This window comes from Babylonia areolata, chromosome 18 (assembly GCF_041734735.1).
Source record: "Babylonia areolata isolate BAREFJ2019XMU chromosome 18, ASM4173473v1, whole genome shotgun sequence".
NCBI lineage: Eukaryota > Metazoa > Mollusca > Gastropoda > Neogastropoda > Buccinidae > Babylonia > Babylonia areolata.
Genome location: NC_134893.1, coordinates 72,653,507 through 72,674,361, shown reverse-complemented (window position 1 = coordinate 72,674,361; position 20,855 = coordinate 72,653,507). Strand labels below are relative to the sequence as shown.

The following is a 20,855-nucleotide window of genomic DNA, read 5'->3' as shown; positions in this document are numbered from 1 at the left end:
CATCATAATTTAACATCAATACAGGTACAAAAAAATGCTGTTCTGCCATCTGTCCTGTTCCAACACTAATGAGGTGATAATGTTAAATGTTAGCACAGCTACTATGTGGTCGTAATATTTCTGAAAAGGTATCCTGCCAGTAGTAATCTTTATCTTTCTGAGTTGCCCTACTGCTCTCATCTCTCCCATCGCTGTCTGTTTCATCTGCCTAACGCTCTCGAGTCTGTCTCCTCACAGTCATCTTATCTGCTTAACCAGTAAATACTGTGGTCTCTCTCATCTTCCAACTGGCCAAGTGGCCCTTCCTAACTACTCAACGGAAACGAATGATGAGCGCCCAGTGGCAGCCGTCAGTCGGCTCTACCCAGGTAGGCAGCCTGTGGTGCAAATGTCCCCGTGTTTGTAAAGCGCTTAGAGCTTGGTCTCCGACCGAGGATAGGCACTATATAAGTATCCGCATCAATCAATCAATCAATCAAACACATTTCCATTTCGTTTTATCCTTATGTCCTGAAAGTAGCTTGTCAGCAATATATTTAGCATCCCTCCAGATTTTGATGAACAGGCATTATATATTAGCTGTCAGCCAAGTTCATGTCTGATGAAATATCTGTGCAAACCAACTGAAACATGATAGTCTAGCATGTCACTTGTCAGTTCATATCAAACATGTCTCTAAGTTATGTTAGTGTAATTTGGTTTTTGTTGTTAAAAAACAAAAACAAAAAACAATGACACCCAACCCTTCTAGTCTTAATTTAAGTTTACTGATAACAGTTGGGATTCTAATGATGACCATGAGGCTCTGAAAAGCAAATAATATATATATATGTATAAGTTATAACTATATATATATATATATATATATATATATATATTATTTCCAAAATCCATTCAAACTGTTGAGGAGTCATCAGTATCCTTCCTTGACCTTCCATTTTCATGAACTTTTGCCAGGGACAAATTCCATGCACTGTTTATTGTCTCCTAAATCCAAGAGAGAGAAACCACCACTCCTTGTGATGGGGTGGGTTGAACTTGAAGTCCTGGTCCATGGATACAGGATTCAAACCCCAGACTCTGCTTTCTAGCTGAGCACTCTGTCCTCTAAGCCACTGCCTCTGTAGTAGATGTTGTGAAAAAAGCAACAACAACAACAAACAAAAACAACCAAGACAAACAACATTATAATCGTATGACTCCCCAGTCAGGGAATTACTCAGTGCGGGGCACCCTCCCAAGCAAACATTGAGTAAAGTACGTGCACTTCTCTCTAGGATAAGACTGCATACACGTTTGTCCATTTTCTGAGCACCTGACCAAACAGGAGCCCAGGAAGCCACACTACATCTGCGGAGAATGTTATCCTTTTGGGAAGGATGACTGTAGTGTTATTATGCTGTGAGCTTAGCCTGGCTGAAAACAATGCCCACATTGGTACATTCCATTGCATTGCTTAACAGTTCAGTATGGACACTTGTTTCAACGCTAACATGACATGGTCACTATCTCCTTTAGTCTAAAATCATTGGGTTAAAGTTGCAAATGCATCTTTTTACAAATCAATTTCCACCCCAGAAATAGTTTCTCAAACTGCTACTGTGTCAGTTAAGTCATGCGAATTCTGTGTGTGTGTGTGTGAGAGAGAGAGAGAGAGAGAGAGAAAAAGAGAGAGAGAGAGAGAGAGAGAGAGAGAGAGAGAGAGAGAATTTGTTAATTATGCTTGGCACTGGCATCAAAAGACCCTAAACTAACATGATGACCTCTCTACAAGTACAACTGTCTAGAAGTTCTACACACCAACATAATGAAAATATATTTACTGCATATTAGTCATTATTCTCTGTTCATTCTTTTGTTTCCCTGTGAGTGTTCAGTTTTCATTTCCCTGATAAGTGTGGGATTTTCCCTCAAGAATTGTGTCAGTGACTGATCCACTGTTGTTTCATTTTCTTTCTTTTTATAGAAAAACAACAACAAAAATCAAGAAAGGACTGAAAATAATTAAATTCATTACAGTCATAATTATGATGATAGCATGACTTATAAGTTACAGCAAATATCTAGCAATCAAAGACAGACAAAATCTCTCTAACATGTAGTTCAAAATAGTTTTCAAAAACTTAATCATTTTTATTCTGTGAAATCTCCATTACTACACAGTATGACTGAATCAGTGAGTGAGAAGTCTACCGATTTGGATTGATAAACTTGTATTCTTTTTTTTCTTTTTTTTTTTCACAAAGTAACACAGGCACTGGGGAATTTGAAATGTCTGGTACAGACACTGAAACTTTTTACTGTCACTGGCTGAAATGCATTATAAATTCCTGAATTAGACTGAGCACTACCTAAAGTAACTTTACACGATGCCTTCATGACAGTGACGACGATGAAGGTGATGGGAATGACTGATGATCATTTCTGAAATGAGTCATTGGTGAACAGTTCTGTGTGGCACCCCAAGGACTCATGACAGAGTTGAGGGAGAAGATAAAGACAACCGTGAAGGCCTGTATACTGTAACTGATCATGATGTAAAATAAGCTCAGTGGTCCCATTCCAAGTTAAAGACATAACAAAGAATGGTGTTCTAAGTGTTAGGTAATCTGATCTGCATGCCCCATGCCAATCTCACCAGTGTTCAAACATAATGAAGTAACAGCCCTTCAGTGACATGCTTGCTTGTCAGCAGCTGTTATTATCAACTATTAATAAATAAACTAAAGAAAAAAGAATAAAAAATCATGCACGTGTGTCAATGTATAAAAGTGATTGCACACATATATATATATGCATTATAAATGACATATGAGTGCAATATATACATGAACGTGCGCACATACAATCATGTAAAAAAAATATATATATATATATATATATATATATATATACACACACTCACATACACACACATTTGTAAAATCAGTTGACAGCACTGATTTATGAATCTAAACTCAAATTAATGAAATAGTGAGGTAGCAGATGGTGTCTCATATAACTGAGTGTATTACTATGTCCACTGCACTGTACAGTTTATGTATCAGTATTGCAGTGGTTGAGAGAGAGAGAAAGAGTGTGTGTGTGTGTGTGTGCATGTTGGCTTTGTGTGGGTGGGTGTGCACGTGTGTGTGTGTGTGGCTTTCTGTGTGTGTGTGTAAAAAGACTCTGTGTGTGTGTGTGTGTGTTGTGTGTGTGTGTGCCTGCCCATGTTGACGGCTGTGAGAACGAGGTTCAATGACGGACCTAAAACTATCAAAAATAAAGTAAATGTATCCCTGTTATTTAAATTTTTATGGCTCAGTTAGTCAACCACACGCAATAAGATTTGGTGGTTCAAAAAGTACTTGATTAATAACAGTTCTTGGCCTGAGATTGTGAATCATGTGTGCGTCACTGACAACAGCGTCTAGAGCTCTTTCTCCCACACCTCCGCACTTCTCTCTTTCTTCACTCTACAAGTCTTGAGGAAACAAAGGAATCACTCTCATCAAGTTCGCTGTTCACTCATAACATACCTGATTACAGTCTTCCCCAATATCAAGTTCAAATCAACAAGATAATGATATGAAAATGACAAGGAAACAGACCTATTTTTTAACGCTTACCTTCGGAAAGCTCGAGATCGAGCTCGGCGAGCTTTTCTCTGACATCTTCAGGCAAAGATGCAACGTCAATGTCCGCGGTAGCCATGGCTTTAAATGAAAACTACGAGAATTGGAAGCTCACACCATTACATGTTAATAGTCCATTGATTCCAATTCGCCATTTTACACAGCACCACCACACCTAAGTCTCGCGAGAACTTCCGGGAAAGTTGCAACAGTGGCCGGAGGGGCCACGCAAGAAAGAAGGCACAGAAAAGCACAGTCAGTTGTATAGGTGTGCGTTGTGTCATTTGGTAAGTTACTGTTCACCAGTTTTCTTACCCATTTTGTAATGCGGACGTAATATACACGGTTACTTTGGCTGTCCTCACGCCCCAGGCGTGGATAACCGGAAAATCACCGGAAAAAAAAAAAGATTAACTCATAGGCACATGAGTTTGTTGGTTTTTTTATTTTGGGGAGGGGATGGTGATGCGGGGTGGGTTTTTTTCTTTCTTGTTTTGTTTTCCATTATCCTTTTTTTTTTCTTCTAAAGCACGTTTAACTTGAAGCAGTACATCTATTACGAGCTGCCAGTTTTACAGCTATTGATATAAAGACATGATTGCGAATAAGTTTTAATATTTAATTTATATAACCTGTTACACAACTGCATCAGATCCGAGAAAATAAAAATAAAAACTTGGGTCATTGTTGAAATGTAACGTGTCTATAGAGTAAAGTACACTTTGATTCAGTGTCATACAAAGGCAGTTTGAGTTTGTTTGGTTTTTAAAAGGAGGGGGGCGGGGGGGATATAAATCTTTGATGTATCTACTGGCAAGCTCAAAGTGGCAAACTTGAACAACTGGCTCAAACTGAAACTGGCATTTATTCACGATACATGTAAAGGTCAGACTATGTTACTCAGCTCATGTAATGCAGTATAAAGTAAGGCAGAGACTGAGACACACACACACACACACACACACACACACACACACACACTTTTTTTCTTCTTCTGAATGTGAGTACACTTCTAGAAGATTAGGCACTACAGTATAGCACATTTGCTGACATTGGACTGTTTGGAGATGAGAAAAATATGCTGCCTTCACCACTAGAAAATGAACCACATTAAACCTCATTAGTGTGATTATACATATATATATATATATATATATATATATATTTATATATACATATATGTATATGTATGTATGTGTATGTGTAGATATGTATATATGTATTAAAAAAAAAAATGTATAAAAATGTGTGTGTGTGTGTGTGTGTATTATGTTGCAGAAGAGGAGACACCATGGACCAGAACTTCCGAAAGCGCCTCCAGAAGACGATGTACTCGGGCGAACTGGAATCTGCACACAGTCCTCTTGTTCTCACAGGTCAGTTGTCAGCTGGTAAGGCCAAAACACAACGCATGTTAGTCTGTGTGTTCGTTCTTCTTCTTCTTCTTGTTTTTCTTTTCATGGTGGTGGCAAGAAAGAGAATTCAAAGGTCAGTACTGAGTCGTGTTTTAAACACACTTTTCCTTTGGCTGAGTAAATGTAAGGGAGGTAATATACAAGGCTGGCTTCCAGCTGCAGCTACTTTTGTTTTCTCAGCTCAGGCAGGTACTGTTTTACACAGGCCAGGAATCTGACCCCTGGCGGAGTCTGGGTCATTGTTAAGTATGTTAAACATAATTTTAGGGGGGGGGGGGGGGGAAATCCTATTGGTATTACACATGTTTAGACCCATATTATATTTTTTATGATATGAATAAGCAAAAAAGAAAATATATACATATATATTCTTTTGTATGTCTTCTTGAACCAGACAAGAGAAACAACAGCTTAAAACTGGAGTTAGTGTTGTTTTTTCCACTTACATGCATTTATTCTTTGTTTCAGAACTGGCAGTGGAGTTTTATCAGGAAATGACTCCATGCGAAACTGAACATTTAGATCTTGAAACTGCCTCCAACATATCTAGGTACCATTTTTCTTCTCCTACATTGTAATTACATAAGTATTTGTAGTATTTTATGTGCAAAGGCAATAGTAGAATTTTTTCCTCCTTTTTTTTTCTTTGAAGGCAAAATTACTTTGATATGACTAATTACTAGGAGATCTTGGCTATCACTGGCAGACGTTGGAAACTCCAATTGTCATTTTGTTTCATCAAACTTTTTTTTTTTTTTTTAGCAGGCTGATTGAGGGGTAGGGTAGGGGGTGGGGAGGGAGTTTGTTTAACTCCTTGACTGCTGCTGTCAAGTATGATGATAACATCAGTAAAGGTTCTTCTCTCACTCTGATGATATATAACATCAGTCAAGGTTCTCATCTCACTGTGATGATATATAACATCAGTCAAGGATCTTCTCTCACTGTGATGATATATAACATCAGTCAAGGTTCTCATCTCACTGTGATGATATATAACATCAGTCAAGGTTCTTCTCTCACTGTGATGATATATAACATCAGTCAAGGTTCTCATCTCACTGTGATGATATATAACATCAGTGAAGGTTCTCATCTCACTGTGATGATATATAACATCAGTCAAGGTTCTCATCTCACTGTGATGATATATAACATCAGTCAAGGTTCTCATCTCACTGTGATGATATATAACATCAGTGAAGGTTCTCATCTCACTGTGATGATATATAACATCAGTGAAGGTTCTCATCTCACTGTGATGATATATAACATATGTGAAGGTTCTCATCTCACTGTGATGATATATAACATCAGTCAAGGTTCTCATCTCACTGTGATGATATATAACATCAGTCGAGGTTCTCATCTAAATGTGATGATATATAACATCAGTGAAGGTTCTCATCTTACTGTGATGATATATAACATCAGTGAAGGTTCTTCTCTCACTGTGATGATATATAACATCAGTCAAGGTTCTCATCTCACTGTGATGATATATAACATCAGTGAAGGTTCTCATCTCACTGTGATGATATATAACATCAGTCAAGGTTCTTATCTCACTGTGATGATATATAACATCAGTCAAGGTTCTCATCAGTCAAGGTTCTCATCTCACTGTGATGATATATAACATCAGTGAAGGTTCTCATCTCACTGTGATGATATATAACATCAGTCAAGGTTCTCATCTCACTGTGATGATATATAACATCAGTCAAGGTTCTCATCTCACTGTGATGATATATAACATCAGTGAAGGTTCTCATCTCACTGTGATGATATATAACATCAGTCAAGGTTCTCATCTCACTGTGATGATATATAACATCAGTCGAGGTTCTCATCTCACTGTGATGATATATAACATCAGTCGAGGTTCTCATCTCACTGTGATGATATATAACATCAGTCAAGGTTCTCATCTCACTGTGATGATATATAACATCAGTCAAGGATCTTCTCTCACTGTGATGATATATAACATCAGTGAAGGTTCTCATCTCACTGTGATGATATATAACATCAGTGAAGGTTCTCATCTCACTGTGATGATATATAACATCAGTCAAGGTTCTCATCTCACTGTGATGATATATAACATATGTGAAGGTTCTCCTATCACTGTGATGATATATAACATCAGTGAAGGTTCTCATCTCACTGTGATGATATATTACAACAGTGAAAGTTCTCCTATCACTGTGATGATATATAACATCAGTGAAGGTTCTCATCTCACTGTGATGAAATTGCTGACAAGTATGATGATAACATCAGTGAAAGTTCTCATCTCACTGTGATGATATTGCTGACAAGTATGATCACAACATCAGTGAAGGTTCTCATCTCACTGTGATGAAATCGACTTTACAGGCCAGAATGTCAGTTATCATTCATTATTTCAACTTCCTCCATCTGGGACTGCATTACTCTTGTCCCGCTATATCAATTACTTCATTCAAAAGTACAGGGAAAGTACTCCTTAGTAATTGCCCTTAAGATTCTTGCGACACTGATCTTCATTCAGCATGGTTCTGTAGATGAGGGGTTAACATCCTTCAGAGATCAAGACACATATGACAATGAAACGTCAATATTTCTGAGCATTTAAATTGCAGTCAGGAAACGGTGTCCCCAGCGTCCATGGTGCTGAGCATGATGTATGCCAGACGACTGAAGCGTAAATGGCCTGATCGTCCCAGAAAGCTGTCCTCCTCTGACCTCTTCCTGATCTCCATGGTATGTCATTGTGGAGTGAGTGAACCCTGTGACCTGTGTCCATTATATGCTGTTCATTGGAGTGTGTGTGTGTGTGTGTGTGTGTGTGTGTGTGTGTGTGTTGTAATTTTAAATCTTCTTGGTTTATATGTTACTTCAGTTTTTATCCACGGGGGCTTTTTTTTTTTGCTGGTTTTTGACAGCATTTTGTTTGGAAATACCACAATACAAATACAATGAACTCACAATTAATTCAACAGGACAAGTCTGTTCCAACGATGGCCTGTATTGGCCACTGCAGTGTATTGGATCCTGATCCAGATCCTGACCTTGTAGATAACATAACCAACACAATAGTTTGTTATGAAGACGGCATCTGCCAAGCCGTTTTCAGTTTGTTGTTCTTGTTGTTTGTCAACTTTAGTGTTATTATTGTTTTAATCATTTATTTTTGCTATCTTTACATTTTTGTTATGTTCCTGTATCTTGTTCATAACACATGTATTGTTAAATGTGCTTGGAGCTGCAGGATAAACACTGTAAATTTACATTTAATTACACATACTTAACCATTGTTATTATTATAGAAAGCAGGGAGAGGTGTAAGACTGGCACATTTTAGTTCAAGGTTTTTGTATGATGCTGCTAATGTTCCTCATACTATTGTGTGTGTGGGTGTGTGTGTGTGTGTGTGTGTGTGTGTGTGCAGATGATGGCTTCCAAATACCTGTATGACGAGGGTGTGGATGAAGAGGTGTTCAATGACGAATGGGCAGAGAATGCAGGGATGGACGAGAAAGAGCTGAACAACATGGAACTGGATTTCCTGGATGCCTTGGTGAGTGTTTGGATGTGTCGCAGTTATTTCCACCATATGTTTTCTTGGTATTGGAATTAGTTGTGTAATTCTCATTTGGGGGATGTTCTGATGTTTAAATACTTGGTTCAGTGTATATTTTTCTCTGATTGTTTTTTTTTTCTTCAAACTAATAGCTTAGGAAAAGTGGAATAGAAATGGAAGAATGATTGTTCCAACAAACAAAAAAAGGAATCAAAAATTTTACTTTGTTGTTTAATTTGTATTTCATAGTCCTGAGAGATTGCATGGTGACATTTTGAAAGCATATTTGAGGGAAAACACTAAATACACACACACACACACACACACACACACACACACACACACACACACACACACACACACACAGACACACACACACACACACACACACACACACACACACACACACACACACACACACACACACACACACACACCAAAAGAACTCATTGGCATCAATGTAATAGTTATGACCAGTTGATTTGAGATTTTGATCACATTTTATAGGACATGTAATTTTTCATGTATTGAGTGGCAAGAGATACAGGCACATGCCACTGGAGAAAAAAACGATGTTTCAATGGCATGTCATCCTGCTTAATGTTCATAGGATACCAGCTTCAGTTCACAGTAGAACAGAAGTAAACCAAGCCTACTTTGCATGGAGTTGTGTGGCCTTGTCTTGTTCAGAAATTAAAGTTTAATTACACATACTTAACCGTGACCCAACTAGTGCAGACTCCTTCCCTTGTTCAGAAATTAAAGTTACTGTATTTGTTAATCCTTGAACACTTGATTACTCTGGCCTCATATATGACTGGTTTCAATCTGTTTCTGAAACCGCATTACATAGAAAATGAACTTTGTTGCTGGAATCAACCATTCTTGTTACAGGATTGGGAGTTGTTCATTCGGAAGGAGGATTTCGAACGGGCCATGCTGTCTGTAGAGAAGAGGTACCAGTGTCGTTTTGATTGATTTGACATAGAGTAGGTTTGTGAGAGTAATGTTTAAACCTAACCATTCTGATTCACTGAATAGGAATGGCACCATGGTAGATTCAGTTTGGCGTTGGACTTCAGATGGACGGGCGCAATAGCCGAGTAGTTTAAACGTTGGACTGTCAATCTGAGGGTTCCGGGTTTGAATCACGGTGACGACGCCTGGTGGGTAAAGGGTGGAGATTTTTACGATCTCCCAGGTCAACATATGTGCAGACCTGCCAGTGCCTGAACCCCCTTCGTGTGTATATGCAAGCAGAAGATCAAATACGCACGTTAAAGATCCTGTAATCCATGTCAGCGTTTGGTGGGTTATGGAAACAAGAACATACCCAGCATGCACACCCCCGAAAACGGAGTATGGCTGCCTACATGGTGGGGTAAAAACGGTCATACACATAAAAGCCCACTCATGTGCATACGAGTGAATGCAGAAGAAGAAGAAGGACTTCAGATGGAATTTTTCCTCACTCCACCCAGGTGTGAACAGGAACCTGACTTTGGTTAGGGAAGCATACAATGAGGGAAGGAGAGGCCCTGCCTTGTTGTGCCAAGGCCTTGGCACTGTGGATATCAGTTCACCACCCCCATGACTGTAAACAGCTTTGGGACCTTTAACCTTTAACCTAACTTTATTGATTTATTTAATGAATGTCTTAAAGACAGGAAGTTCATTCCAGGCTGGCACATCAGGCTAGAGATTTCTCTTTCCATTTAGCAGTTCCAGAGTGACGATCTGGGCATCTTGTTTGTTGGTGTTCTGTACTGGATGGTAAAATGAGACGTATGAGTAGCAGCACTTAGGGTTTTCTAAATCAGCAGCAGAGGAAATGTAGCTGAAGTGTCTTGTTACTGCCGCTGTGCCTTCCACAGGCCGGATGGTCAAATGTCATGAAGTCATCATGACTAGAGGAGAAGACCATGGAGCTTACTAATCCTCTGCAGACTGTGAACGATGTTGAGGTTTTATCATGATATTTCTGTAGTGAAATGCACACTGACAGGATGCACACGCATGCATGCATATACATAATCGTATACACACATGTACGCTACCCCACTCTCGCGTTGCAGTGAGAGAGGGCAGTCATCTGACTTATCTTCAATGCTCCGCAATGTCGTCTTGTTTGTATCTACAGTGATGATCTGTTCTAGGATATAAATAAAGACCTTTTTCCTCTCCCCCACTTACCCTACTGTAGCAATGCAGTGGGAGAGGGAGGTCATCTGACTTATCTACAATGCTGTACAAAGTCATCTTACTTGTATCTACCGTGATGATCTGTTCTGGGATGTAAATCAAAGACCTTTCTCCCCCCCCCCCTCCCCCTGACCCCAATACAGCATTGCAGTGAGAGAAGGCCTGAAGAGGAGCTGGTTCTCCTACACTGACCTGTGCCTTCTGCTGGACGACACCTGGGGTGACCTGTCTCTGTCGGGGGCTGTGCGGGACTGGGTCAAGGTAGGTGACACTGGACACACTGACAGGTGACACTGGACATACAGACAGGTGACACAGACAGGTGACACTGGACACACTGGCAGGTGACACTGGACATACAGACAGGTGACACAGACAGGTGACACTGGACACACTCACAGGTGACACTGGACACACTCACAGGTGACACTGGACACACTCACAGGTGACACAGGCAGGTGACACTGGACACACTGACAGGTGACACTGGACACACTGACAGGTGACACAGACAGGTGACACTGGACACACTGACAGGTGACACTGGACACACACTCACAGGTGACACGGGACACACTCAGGTGACACTGGACACACTCACAGGTGACACAAACAGGTGACATTGGACACACTGACAGGTGACACAGACAGGTGACACTGGACACACTGACAGGTGACACTGGACACACTGACAGGTGACACAGACAGGTGACACTGGACACACTGACAGGTGACACAGACAGGTGACACTGGACACACTGACAGGTGACACTGGACACACTGACAGGTGACACAGACAGGTGACACTGGACACACTGACAGGTGACACTGGACACACTCACAGGTGACACAAACAGGTGACATTGGACACACTGACAGGTGACACAGACAGGTGACACTGGACACACTGACAGGTGACACTGGACACACTGACAGGTGACACTGGACAGACAGGCCACACTGACAGGTGACACAGACAGGTGACACTGGACACACTGACAGGTGACACAGACAGGTGACACTGGACACACTCACAGGTGACACAAACAGGTGACACTGGACACTCTGACAGGTGACATTGGACACACTCACAGGTGACACAGACAGGTGACACTGGACACACTGAGAGGTGACACTGGACACTCACAGGTGACACTGGACACACTGACAGGTGACACAGTCAAGGTGACACAGTACACACAGACAGGTGACACAGACAGGTGACATTGGACACACAGATGGGTGACACTGTTCACACAGACAGGTGACACTGGACACACAGATAGGTGACACTGTTCACACAGACAGGTGACACTGACAGGTGACACTGGACACACAGATAGGTGACACTGACACACTGATATGTGACACACTTCACGCAGCTGACATTGTATGCAGTAGAAAAATGACACTCTGCCAAACTTTGTAACCCACAGGGTGCTGCAGTACATAAAGCATAGACCCCCTGAATTTAAAGAAAAAAGTTATTTTGAACATTCGATAAGCCACATCTGCCAATAGTCCTGAAAGGTAAAAGTCCTCCATTTTGTGTGGTGCAGAATGGCTCTTCTAACCCTGGATGTTGTTGTCTGAGTAGTGAGACATCATCTTCAGAAACCATATCGGAATCCAACTTGTTTTCATCTGCTTGTTGACTCAGCTCTGTTATTCCATTCGTCTGCTCTGTTATCTGCTTTTTTTCTCTCACACCTTTCACAGTCTTGAAGCCTTCATTAGATTGTACGCTGTTGTCAAGCCCCAGATTATGAACTCGTTCAGTCAGAATAGAGTCTACTAGCCCTGTTTTCAGTCCTGCCCACCATTTTGCTTTGTTTGTTAAGACTGGAAAATGATCAGTTCACTTTTCTGATATCTCTATTTTCACCTCCCTAGATGAGTCTGTATTGCTTTTTCTTCATGCTGTAAGGACGGATTTCAATCACATTCACACAGATTTGGTATCATATATGATTTGTTTTTTATATGATGGTGAATATAAACCATGTTTGTGGACAGTGGAAAGACTGAAGCATTCAAATGTTGCTGTTCAGTGTGATCGTGGCTGACTTATATATATATGATCTTGTTTTTTGTTCAGGTAAGTTTTTTTTATAATCCTTTGGCAAACAATTGACAGAATGTTCAGTGTTAGAGGCACATGTTAGATTTGAAATGCATGGGTAGGACTGTGCTTGTGCTTGCTTTTCTTTACCTGCTGTGTTTTTTGTTGTTGTTTTTATCAGGTTCTATGGGATGATTATTTGTATTGTATTACTTTTTTTGTCACAACAGATTTCCTTGTGTGAAATTCGGGCTGCTCTCCCCAGGGAGAGCACAGCACTACACTGAGAGCGCCACCCTTTTTTTTTTTTTTTTCCTGCCTGCAAATTATTTGTTTTCCTATTGTGGTGGATTTTTCCTACAGAATTTTGCCAGAGACAACCCTTTTGTTGCCATAGGTTCTTTTATACGTACTATTTGCATGTCACACACAGGACCTTGGTTTATCGTCTCTGTATGACTAACGTCCAGACCACCACTCAAGGTCTAGAGGAGGGGGAGAAAATACTGGCGCCTGTGCTGGGATTCAAACCAGTGCACTCAGATTCTCTTGCTTCCTAGGCAGACACGTTACCTGTAGGCCATCACTCCACACTTTTTACCGTGTTGGTGCAGGCAGCATTGATAAAGAAATACATGCATCCTGACCTGTGTGTGCAGGTGATGGTGCTGGGTGCAGCAGTGTACTGCATGGCTGTGCTGTCCTGTGCGCTGACAGTCAACATAGGCCTGGCTCTTACATCCTCTGCTCTCACCCCCACCTCACCGCCCAAGACGCCCACGATTCCGGCAGTTATGCAGCAGCTGTCATTTGGACCTCCTCCTCCTCCTCCTTCCATCCCTGCACTGAAGCTCCCCAAACATGTTCACGATCTCACCAGCACTGCTTTTCAGAATTATGAAATGGGAGATGAACTGGAAGAAGGTGGGGTGTCCAACTCACACTTAGAGAAGAACTGGTTTATGGCAGAAGTCACAGTCATTGTTTCAGCACCAGGCAACGATGACTTACTGTTGGAAGAAAGATCAGCGGGTGAAGAAGTGAAATCGGCGTCAGACGATAGAGAGGAAGGGGCACAAACAACAGCAGGAAGGGAGACCATTCTGAATGCCATCCTGTCACAGCTAATGGCCGTCCTTACTCTCCGTTCCCATGTGGTCCAGTTCGTCTTTGCCGTTTCCGACAGCTACATGGCTGGTACCTGCAGAAACCTATCCACAGACAAAACTTTGGATGCCAACGTCCATGGATGTGTCAAGTCTTCTGCTGGAGGCACTAACACAGAAAGAATCGGTCTGGCACAAGATGACAACGACGACAACACAGATGCTTTGCATCGCTTTCCGTTGGATGAGGGGACACGTTCAGATGAAGAGGGGTCAGGGCCTTGTCTTCACTGCCACAGGGGACAGTGGTCTGGGAGAGAAGTGAGAGCAGACGAGCATGGCGCCAGTTTGTTGGACGACCAGTTGCTGCACAACAGCTGGTGGTGGAGGGGAACTGGGCGACGGGTGAAGGGAGCCGAACGGGATGAGAGAGGGGGACGTGTCACACAGTGTCAAAGATCGTGTCCTGACCATCATACACGTGTCGTACAGTCACGTGGTGGTTGTCAGTGTGAACAGAGTGACGTCACCAGCACTGTGCGTCACTCGTTTCCTGATGTGGTCATTGGCTTTTCCACCAGCGTGCCTGCTTCCATGTATACAGCTTGACGTGTGATGGTTTGATCCACACTGGAGTTCATACAGGGTTCACAAAAAGTTAAGGACCACGTTACGAAAGCAGGTTTGTTTTCATAAAATGTTAAAAAAGAGATGATACAAACAACTGTGCTAGGTATGTTTGGTCTGTCACTGGCCTCTCAGTGAATATAGTAACAGCTGTTTCAGGCACACATACACCATGAATGGCCTGAAAAAATTGCTTTTGAAAAATTGTTGCTTCTGCCAAAAATATGCAGTTATTCAGCAGTCTATAAATGACAGCTGTGAACTTTCATTGCATGAAAAGTGAAGTACACGAGCAGCAAATTACCTCTGGTTATAGCATTATGAATGGTACTCGTTACATTAGCTGCATGAACTGCTGTTTGCCGAAAAATCAGCATCGTTTCACCACGACCCCAAGAAGAAAGCTGTGCAAGTTCTCAAGTGGTCCTCCACTTTTTTGTGAATGCTGTACATTATCAATGTAACCAGTGTACACGACTAAATTTATGAAAGTCTGGTCCTGACTTACATTTGTACATTCAAAAATTAACCAGTTTTCACTGTTTGAGTCTCGGATGGTTTGGTCCTGACCTACTTATGCTTTATGCAAGTAATTTATGGCACAGGCATGGAACAAAGGATAATCGGATCTGGCTAATCTGTATAACCTGTCTTCCATTTGTCTTTCTTGAAATGTTGTTAAAAATCAATGTAGATGTGTCAGATTTAAAAAAAAAAAATTTATACATCACAATCAAATCTATAATTGTTATACTTCACTTTGATTATAAAAGAAAACACTTTCTGTTGTTTTCTTCTTTCATTGTCATTATTGATTGCTGTGATAACCAGTACTGCGTCAGTGACTGAATCATCCAGATCCAGTTTAGCTTTCCCTGGTCTCTGCCACACTCCACTGTGGCTCCAGTGTAGAACCACTGTCTTTTCATTTCCTGCTTAAGCAGGTTGTACCTTATTCATTCAATGGTCAAACAGGGTTGGAGCTTATTTATTGACAGGTAAAAGATGTATTTATTGACAGGTGAAAGATGTATTTATTGACAAGTTCAGCAGAATCAGTCAGGTATTGGGCTTGTCCAGTGTTCAGCAGTAACCGTGGTTTGTGACCCTGTTTCAGCATGGTGTTAGGTCCTTGGGAAAGGCACTTTCCTCCCGTTGTCCTCACTGCATCCAGGTGTCAATGGGAACCTGAGTTTGGTTGGGGAAGGTTAAAGTGTCAGAAGGAGAGGATTTGGCCCCGCTTTCCCATGCCCAGCCCTGGACACAGTGGATATGATGTCACTGCTTTCCCATGCCCAGCCCTAGACACAGTGGATATGATGTCACTGCTTTTCCATGCCCATCCCTGGACACAGTGGATATGATGTCACTGCTTTCCCATGCCCAGCCCTGGACACAGTGGGTATGATGTCACTGCTTTCCCATGCCCAGCCCTAGACACAGAGGATATGATGTCACTGCTTTCCCATGCCCAGCCCTGGACACAGTGGATATGATGTCACTGCTTTCCCATGCCCAGCCCTGGACACAGTGGATATGATGTCACTGCTTTCCCATGCCCAGCCCTGGACACAGTGAATATGATGTCACTGCTTTCCCATGCCCATCCCTGGACACAGTGGATATGATGTCACTGCTTTCCCATGCCCAGCCCTGGACACAGTGGATATAATGTCGCTGCTTTCCCATGCCCAGCCCTGGACACAGTGGATATGATGTCACTGCTTTACCATGCCCAGCCCTAGACACAGTGGATATGATGTCACTGCTTTCCCATGCCCAGCCCTGGACACAGTGGATATGATGTCACTGCTTTCCCATGCCCAGCCCTAGACACAGTGGATATGATGTCACTGCTTTCCCATGCCCAGCCCAAGACACAGTGGATATGATGTCACTGCTTTCCCATGCCCAGCCCTAGACACAGTGGATATGATGTCACTGCTTTCCCATGCCCATCCCTGGACACAGTGGATATGGTGTCACTGCCCTGGTTGCTGTTTATGGCTATGGGACCTTTCACCGTGATTTTTTTTTTTTTTTAACAGGATTGTAAGTTATTTATTCACTGATTAAGCAAGTGATATGTGATTAAAAGCTGAAGAAAATCCAGCTCTTTGCAGTAATTCCACTTCAGGTGAACTGGGTGTGCAGGTTCAATCAGAAAGCTAGAAAGGGTGATTTTCTAAGAGAATAAAAAAAAAAAACACCAACGGCTAGCTCGGGAACTGAAGCATGCATTATGAAAGTGGTGTTAGAATTAGTTCACAACATGGCAGATTTCTTATCGCCAGACACTCGCCTGCCACTGTTATCAAGACATTTGTGTTTATGTGCATCTGTGTGTATGTGTGCGCACGTGTGTGTGTGGGTGTATGGGTGTTTTCCTTTTTTTTTAATCGTTTATAACAAAATAAAAAGTTCTAGTAATATGACAGCAACAGCAACATTAACTGTCAAGCCAGTTTTTTAAACTAATTCGTTCAGTACATCGCAGGATTCCTTTATGACAATGGTGACCGAAAATGGACATCGGGAGACAACCCAGAAATGTTGAAAACTAACTGGTGAGTAACTTGTTTTCTGTGTTATGAGTTCCTGTGTGTTCAACATTTCTATGTCATTGGCCATCATATCCAAAAGACATGAGTGTGTCCATCAACACATTATTCATACAATAAAACATAATACAATGGGGGAGGGACCACAGACATCAGTACAATACAATGGGGGAGGGACCACAGACATCAATACAATACAATGGGGGAGGGACCACAGACATCAGTACAATGGGGGAGGGACCACAGACATCAATACAATGGGGGAGGGACCACAGACATCAGTACAATACAATGGGGGAGGGACCACAGATCAATACAATGGGGGAGGGACCACAGACATCAATACAATACAATGGGGGAGGGACCACAGACATCAGTACAATGGGGGAGGGACCACAGACATCAATACAATGGGGGAGGGACCACAGACATCAGTACAATACAATGGGGGAGGGACCACAGATCAATACAATGGGGGAGGGACCACAGACATCAATACAATACAATGGGGGAGGGACCACAGACATCAGTACAATGGGTGAGGGACCACAGACATCAATACAATGGGGGAGGGACCACAGACATCAGTACAATACAATGGGGGAGGGACCACAGACATCAGTACAATACAATGGGGGAGGGACCACAGACATCAGTACAATACAATGGGGGAGGGACCACAGTCATCAATACAATACAATGGGGGAGGGACCACAGTCATCAGTACAATGGGGGAGGGACCACAGACATCAATACAATGGGGGAGGGACCACAGACATCAATACAATGGGGGAGGGACCACAGTCATCAATACAATTGGGGAGGGACCACAGTCATCAGTACAATGAGGGAGGGACCACACACATCAGTACAATACAATGGGGGAGGGACCACAGACATCAATACAATGGGGGAGGGACCACAGACATCAGTACAATACAATGGGGGAGGGACCACACACATCAGTACAATACAATGGGGGAGGGACCACAGACATCAATACAATGGGGGAGGGACCACAGTCATCAATACAATGGGGGAGGGACCACAGACATCAGTACAATGGGGGAGGGACCACAGTCATCAATACAATGGGGGAGGGACCACAGACATCAGTACAATACAATGGGGGAGTGACCACAGACATCAATACAATGGGGGAGGGACCACAGACATCAGTACAATAAAATGGGGGAGGGACCACAGTCATCAGTACAATACAATGGGGGAGGGACCACAGACATCAGTACAATACAATGGGGGAGGGACCACAGACATCAATACAATGGGGGAGGGACCACAGTCATCAGTACTATACAATGGGGGAGGGACCACAGTCATCAATACAATGGGGGAGGGACCACAGACATCAATACAATGGGGGAGGGACCACAGTCATCAATACAATGGGGGAGGGACCACAGACATCAATACAATGGGGGAGGGACCACAGACATCAGTACAATGGGGGAGGGACCACAGTCATCAATACAATGGGGGAGGGACCACAGACATCAGTACAATACAATGGGGGAGGGACCACAGACATCAATACAATACAATGGGGGAGGGACCACAGACATCAGTACAATGGGGGAGGGACCACAGACATCAATACAATGGGGGAGGGACCACAGACATCAATACAATACAATTGGGGAGAGACCACAGACATCAATACAATGGGGGAGGGACCACAGTCATCAGTACAATGGGGGAGGGACCACAGTCATCAATACAATGGGGGAGGGACCACAGACATCAATACAATGGGGGAGGGACCACAGACATCAGTACAATGGGGGAGGGACCACAGTCATCAATACAATGGGGGAGGGACCACAGTCATCAATACAATGGGGGAGGGACCACAGACATCAATACAATGGGGGAGGGACCACAGTCATCAATACAATGGGGGAGGGACCACAGACATCAATACAATGGGGGAGGGACCACAGACATCAGTACAATGGGGGAGGGACCACAGACATCAATACAATGGGGGAGGGACCACAGTCATCAATACAATGGGGGAGGGACCACAGACATCAGTACAATACAATGGGGGAGTGACCACAGACATCAATACAATGGGGGAGGGACCACAGACATCAGTACAATAAAATGGGGGAGGGACCACAGTCATCAGTACAATACAATGGGGGAGGGACCACAGACATCAGTACAATGGGGGAGGGACCACAGACATCAATACAATGGGGGAGGGACCACAGTCATCAATACAATCGGGGAGGGACCACAGACATCAGTACAATACAATGGGGGAGTGACCACAAACATCAATACAATGGGGGAGGGACCACAGACATCAGTACAATACAATGGGGGAGGGACCACAGACATCAATACAATGGGGGAGGGACCACAGTCATCAGTACAATACAATGGGGGAGGGACCACAGTCATCAATACAATGGGGGAGTGACCACAGACATCAATACAATGGGGGAGGGACCACAGACATCAGTACAATACAATGGGGGAGGGACCACAGACATCAATACAATACAATGGGGGAGGGACCACAGACATCAGTACAATGGGGGAGGGACCACAGACATCAATACAATGGGGGAGGGACCACAGACATCAATACAATACAATTGGGGAGAGACCACAGACATCAATACAATGGGGGAGGGACCACAGTCATCAGTACAATGGGGGAGGGACCACAGTCATCAATACAATGGGGGAGGGACCACAGACATCAATACAATACAATGGGGGAGGGACCACAGTCATCAATACAATGGGGGAGGGACCACAGACATCAATACAATGGGGGAGGGACCACAGACATCAATACAATACAATTGGGGAGAGACCACAGTCATCAATACAATGGGGGAGGGACCACAGTCATCAGTACAATACAATGGGGGAGGGACCACAGACATCAGTACAATACAATGGGGGAGGGACCACAGACATCAATACAATGGGGGAGGGACCACAGACATCAGTACAATACAATGGGGGAGGGACCACAGATCAATACAATGGGTGAGGGACCACAGACATCAATACAATGGGGGAGGGACCACAGACATCAATACAATGGGGGAGGGACCACAGTCATCAATACAATGGGGGAGGGACCACAGTCATCAGTACAATGAGGGAGGGACCACAGACATCAGTACAATACAATGGGGGAGGGACCACAGACATCAATACAATGGGGGAGGGACCACAGACATCAATACAATGGGGGAGGGACCACAGACATCAGTACAATACAATGGGGGAGGGACCACAGACATCAATACAATGGGGGAGGGACCACAGACATCAATACAATGGGGGAGGGACCACAGACATCAGTACAATACAATGGGGGAGGGACCACAGACATCAATACAATGGGGGAGGGACCACAGACATCAATACAATGGGGGAGGGACCACAGACATCAGTACAATACAATGGGGGAGGGACCACAGACATCAGTACAATACAATGGGGGAGGTACCACAGACATCAATACAATGGGGGAGGGACCACAGACATCAATACAATACAATGGGGGAGGGACCACAGACATCAGTACAATACAATGGGGGAGGGACCACAGACATCAATACAATGGGGGAGGGACCACAGACATCAGTACAATGGGGGAGGGACCACAGACATCAATACAATGGGGGAGGGACCACAGACATCAGGACAA

The 20,855-nt window shown here is 43.1% G+C and overlaps 2 protein-coding genes across 4 annotated transcripts in view; one reads left to right on the top strand and one right to left on the bottom strand.

The window, feature by feature from the left end:
- LOC143293065 (disco-interacting protein 2 homolog C-like) overlaps positions 1-3,822 on the bottom strand; it is an 89,272-nt gene extending 85,450 nt beyond the window's left edge. For both annotated transcript variants that reach the window (XM_076603944.1, XM_076603945.1), the window contains exon 1: positions 3,609-3,822. In XM_076603944.1, coding sequence (XP_076460059.1) covers positions 3,609-3,693 — 85 coding nt within the window. In that variant the 5' untranslated portion in view covers positions 3,694-3,822. The remainder of the gene's footprint in view (positions 1-3,608) is intronic.
- The window catches only part of LOC143293066 (protein CNPPD1-like), a 43,361-nt gene continuing 26,317 nt past the window's right edge, over positions 3,812-20,855 (top strand). The window contains exons 1-9 of one of the 2 annotated variants that reach the window (XR_013056722.1): positions 3,812-3,901; positions 4,893-4,990; positions 5,498-5,579; positions 7,657-7,777; positions 8,466-8,594; positions 9,492-9,553; positions 10,943-11,060; positions 13,521-14,649; positions 17,092-17,161. Coding sequence is in view for 1 of the 2 variants with exons in the window: in XM_076603948.1 (XP_076460063.1) it covers positions 4,906-4,990; positions 5,498-5,579; positions 7,657-7,777; positions 8,466-8,594; positions 9,492-9,553; positions 10,943-11,060; positions 13,521-14,576 (1,653 nt within the window). In the remaining variant the exon portion in view is untranslated. Of the gene's footprint in view, positions 3,902-4,892; positions 4,991-5,497; positions 5,580-7,656; positions 7,778-8,465; positions 8,595-9,491; positions 9,554-10,942; positions 11,061-13,520; positions 17,029-17,091; positions 17,162-20,855 lie in introns of those variants that run through there. The other variant, XM_076603948.1, reaches the window with a different exon arrangement.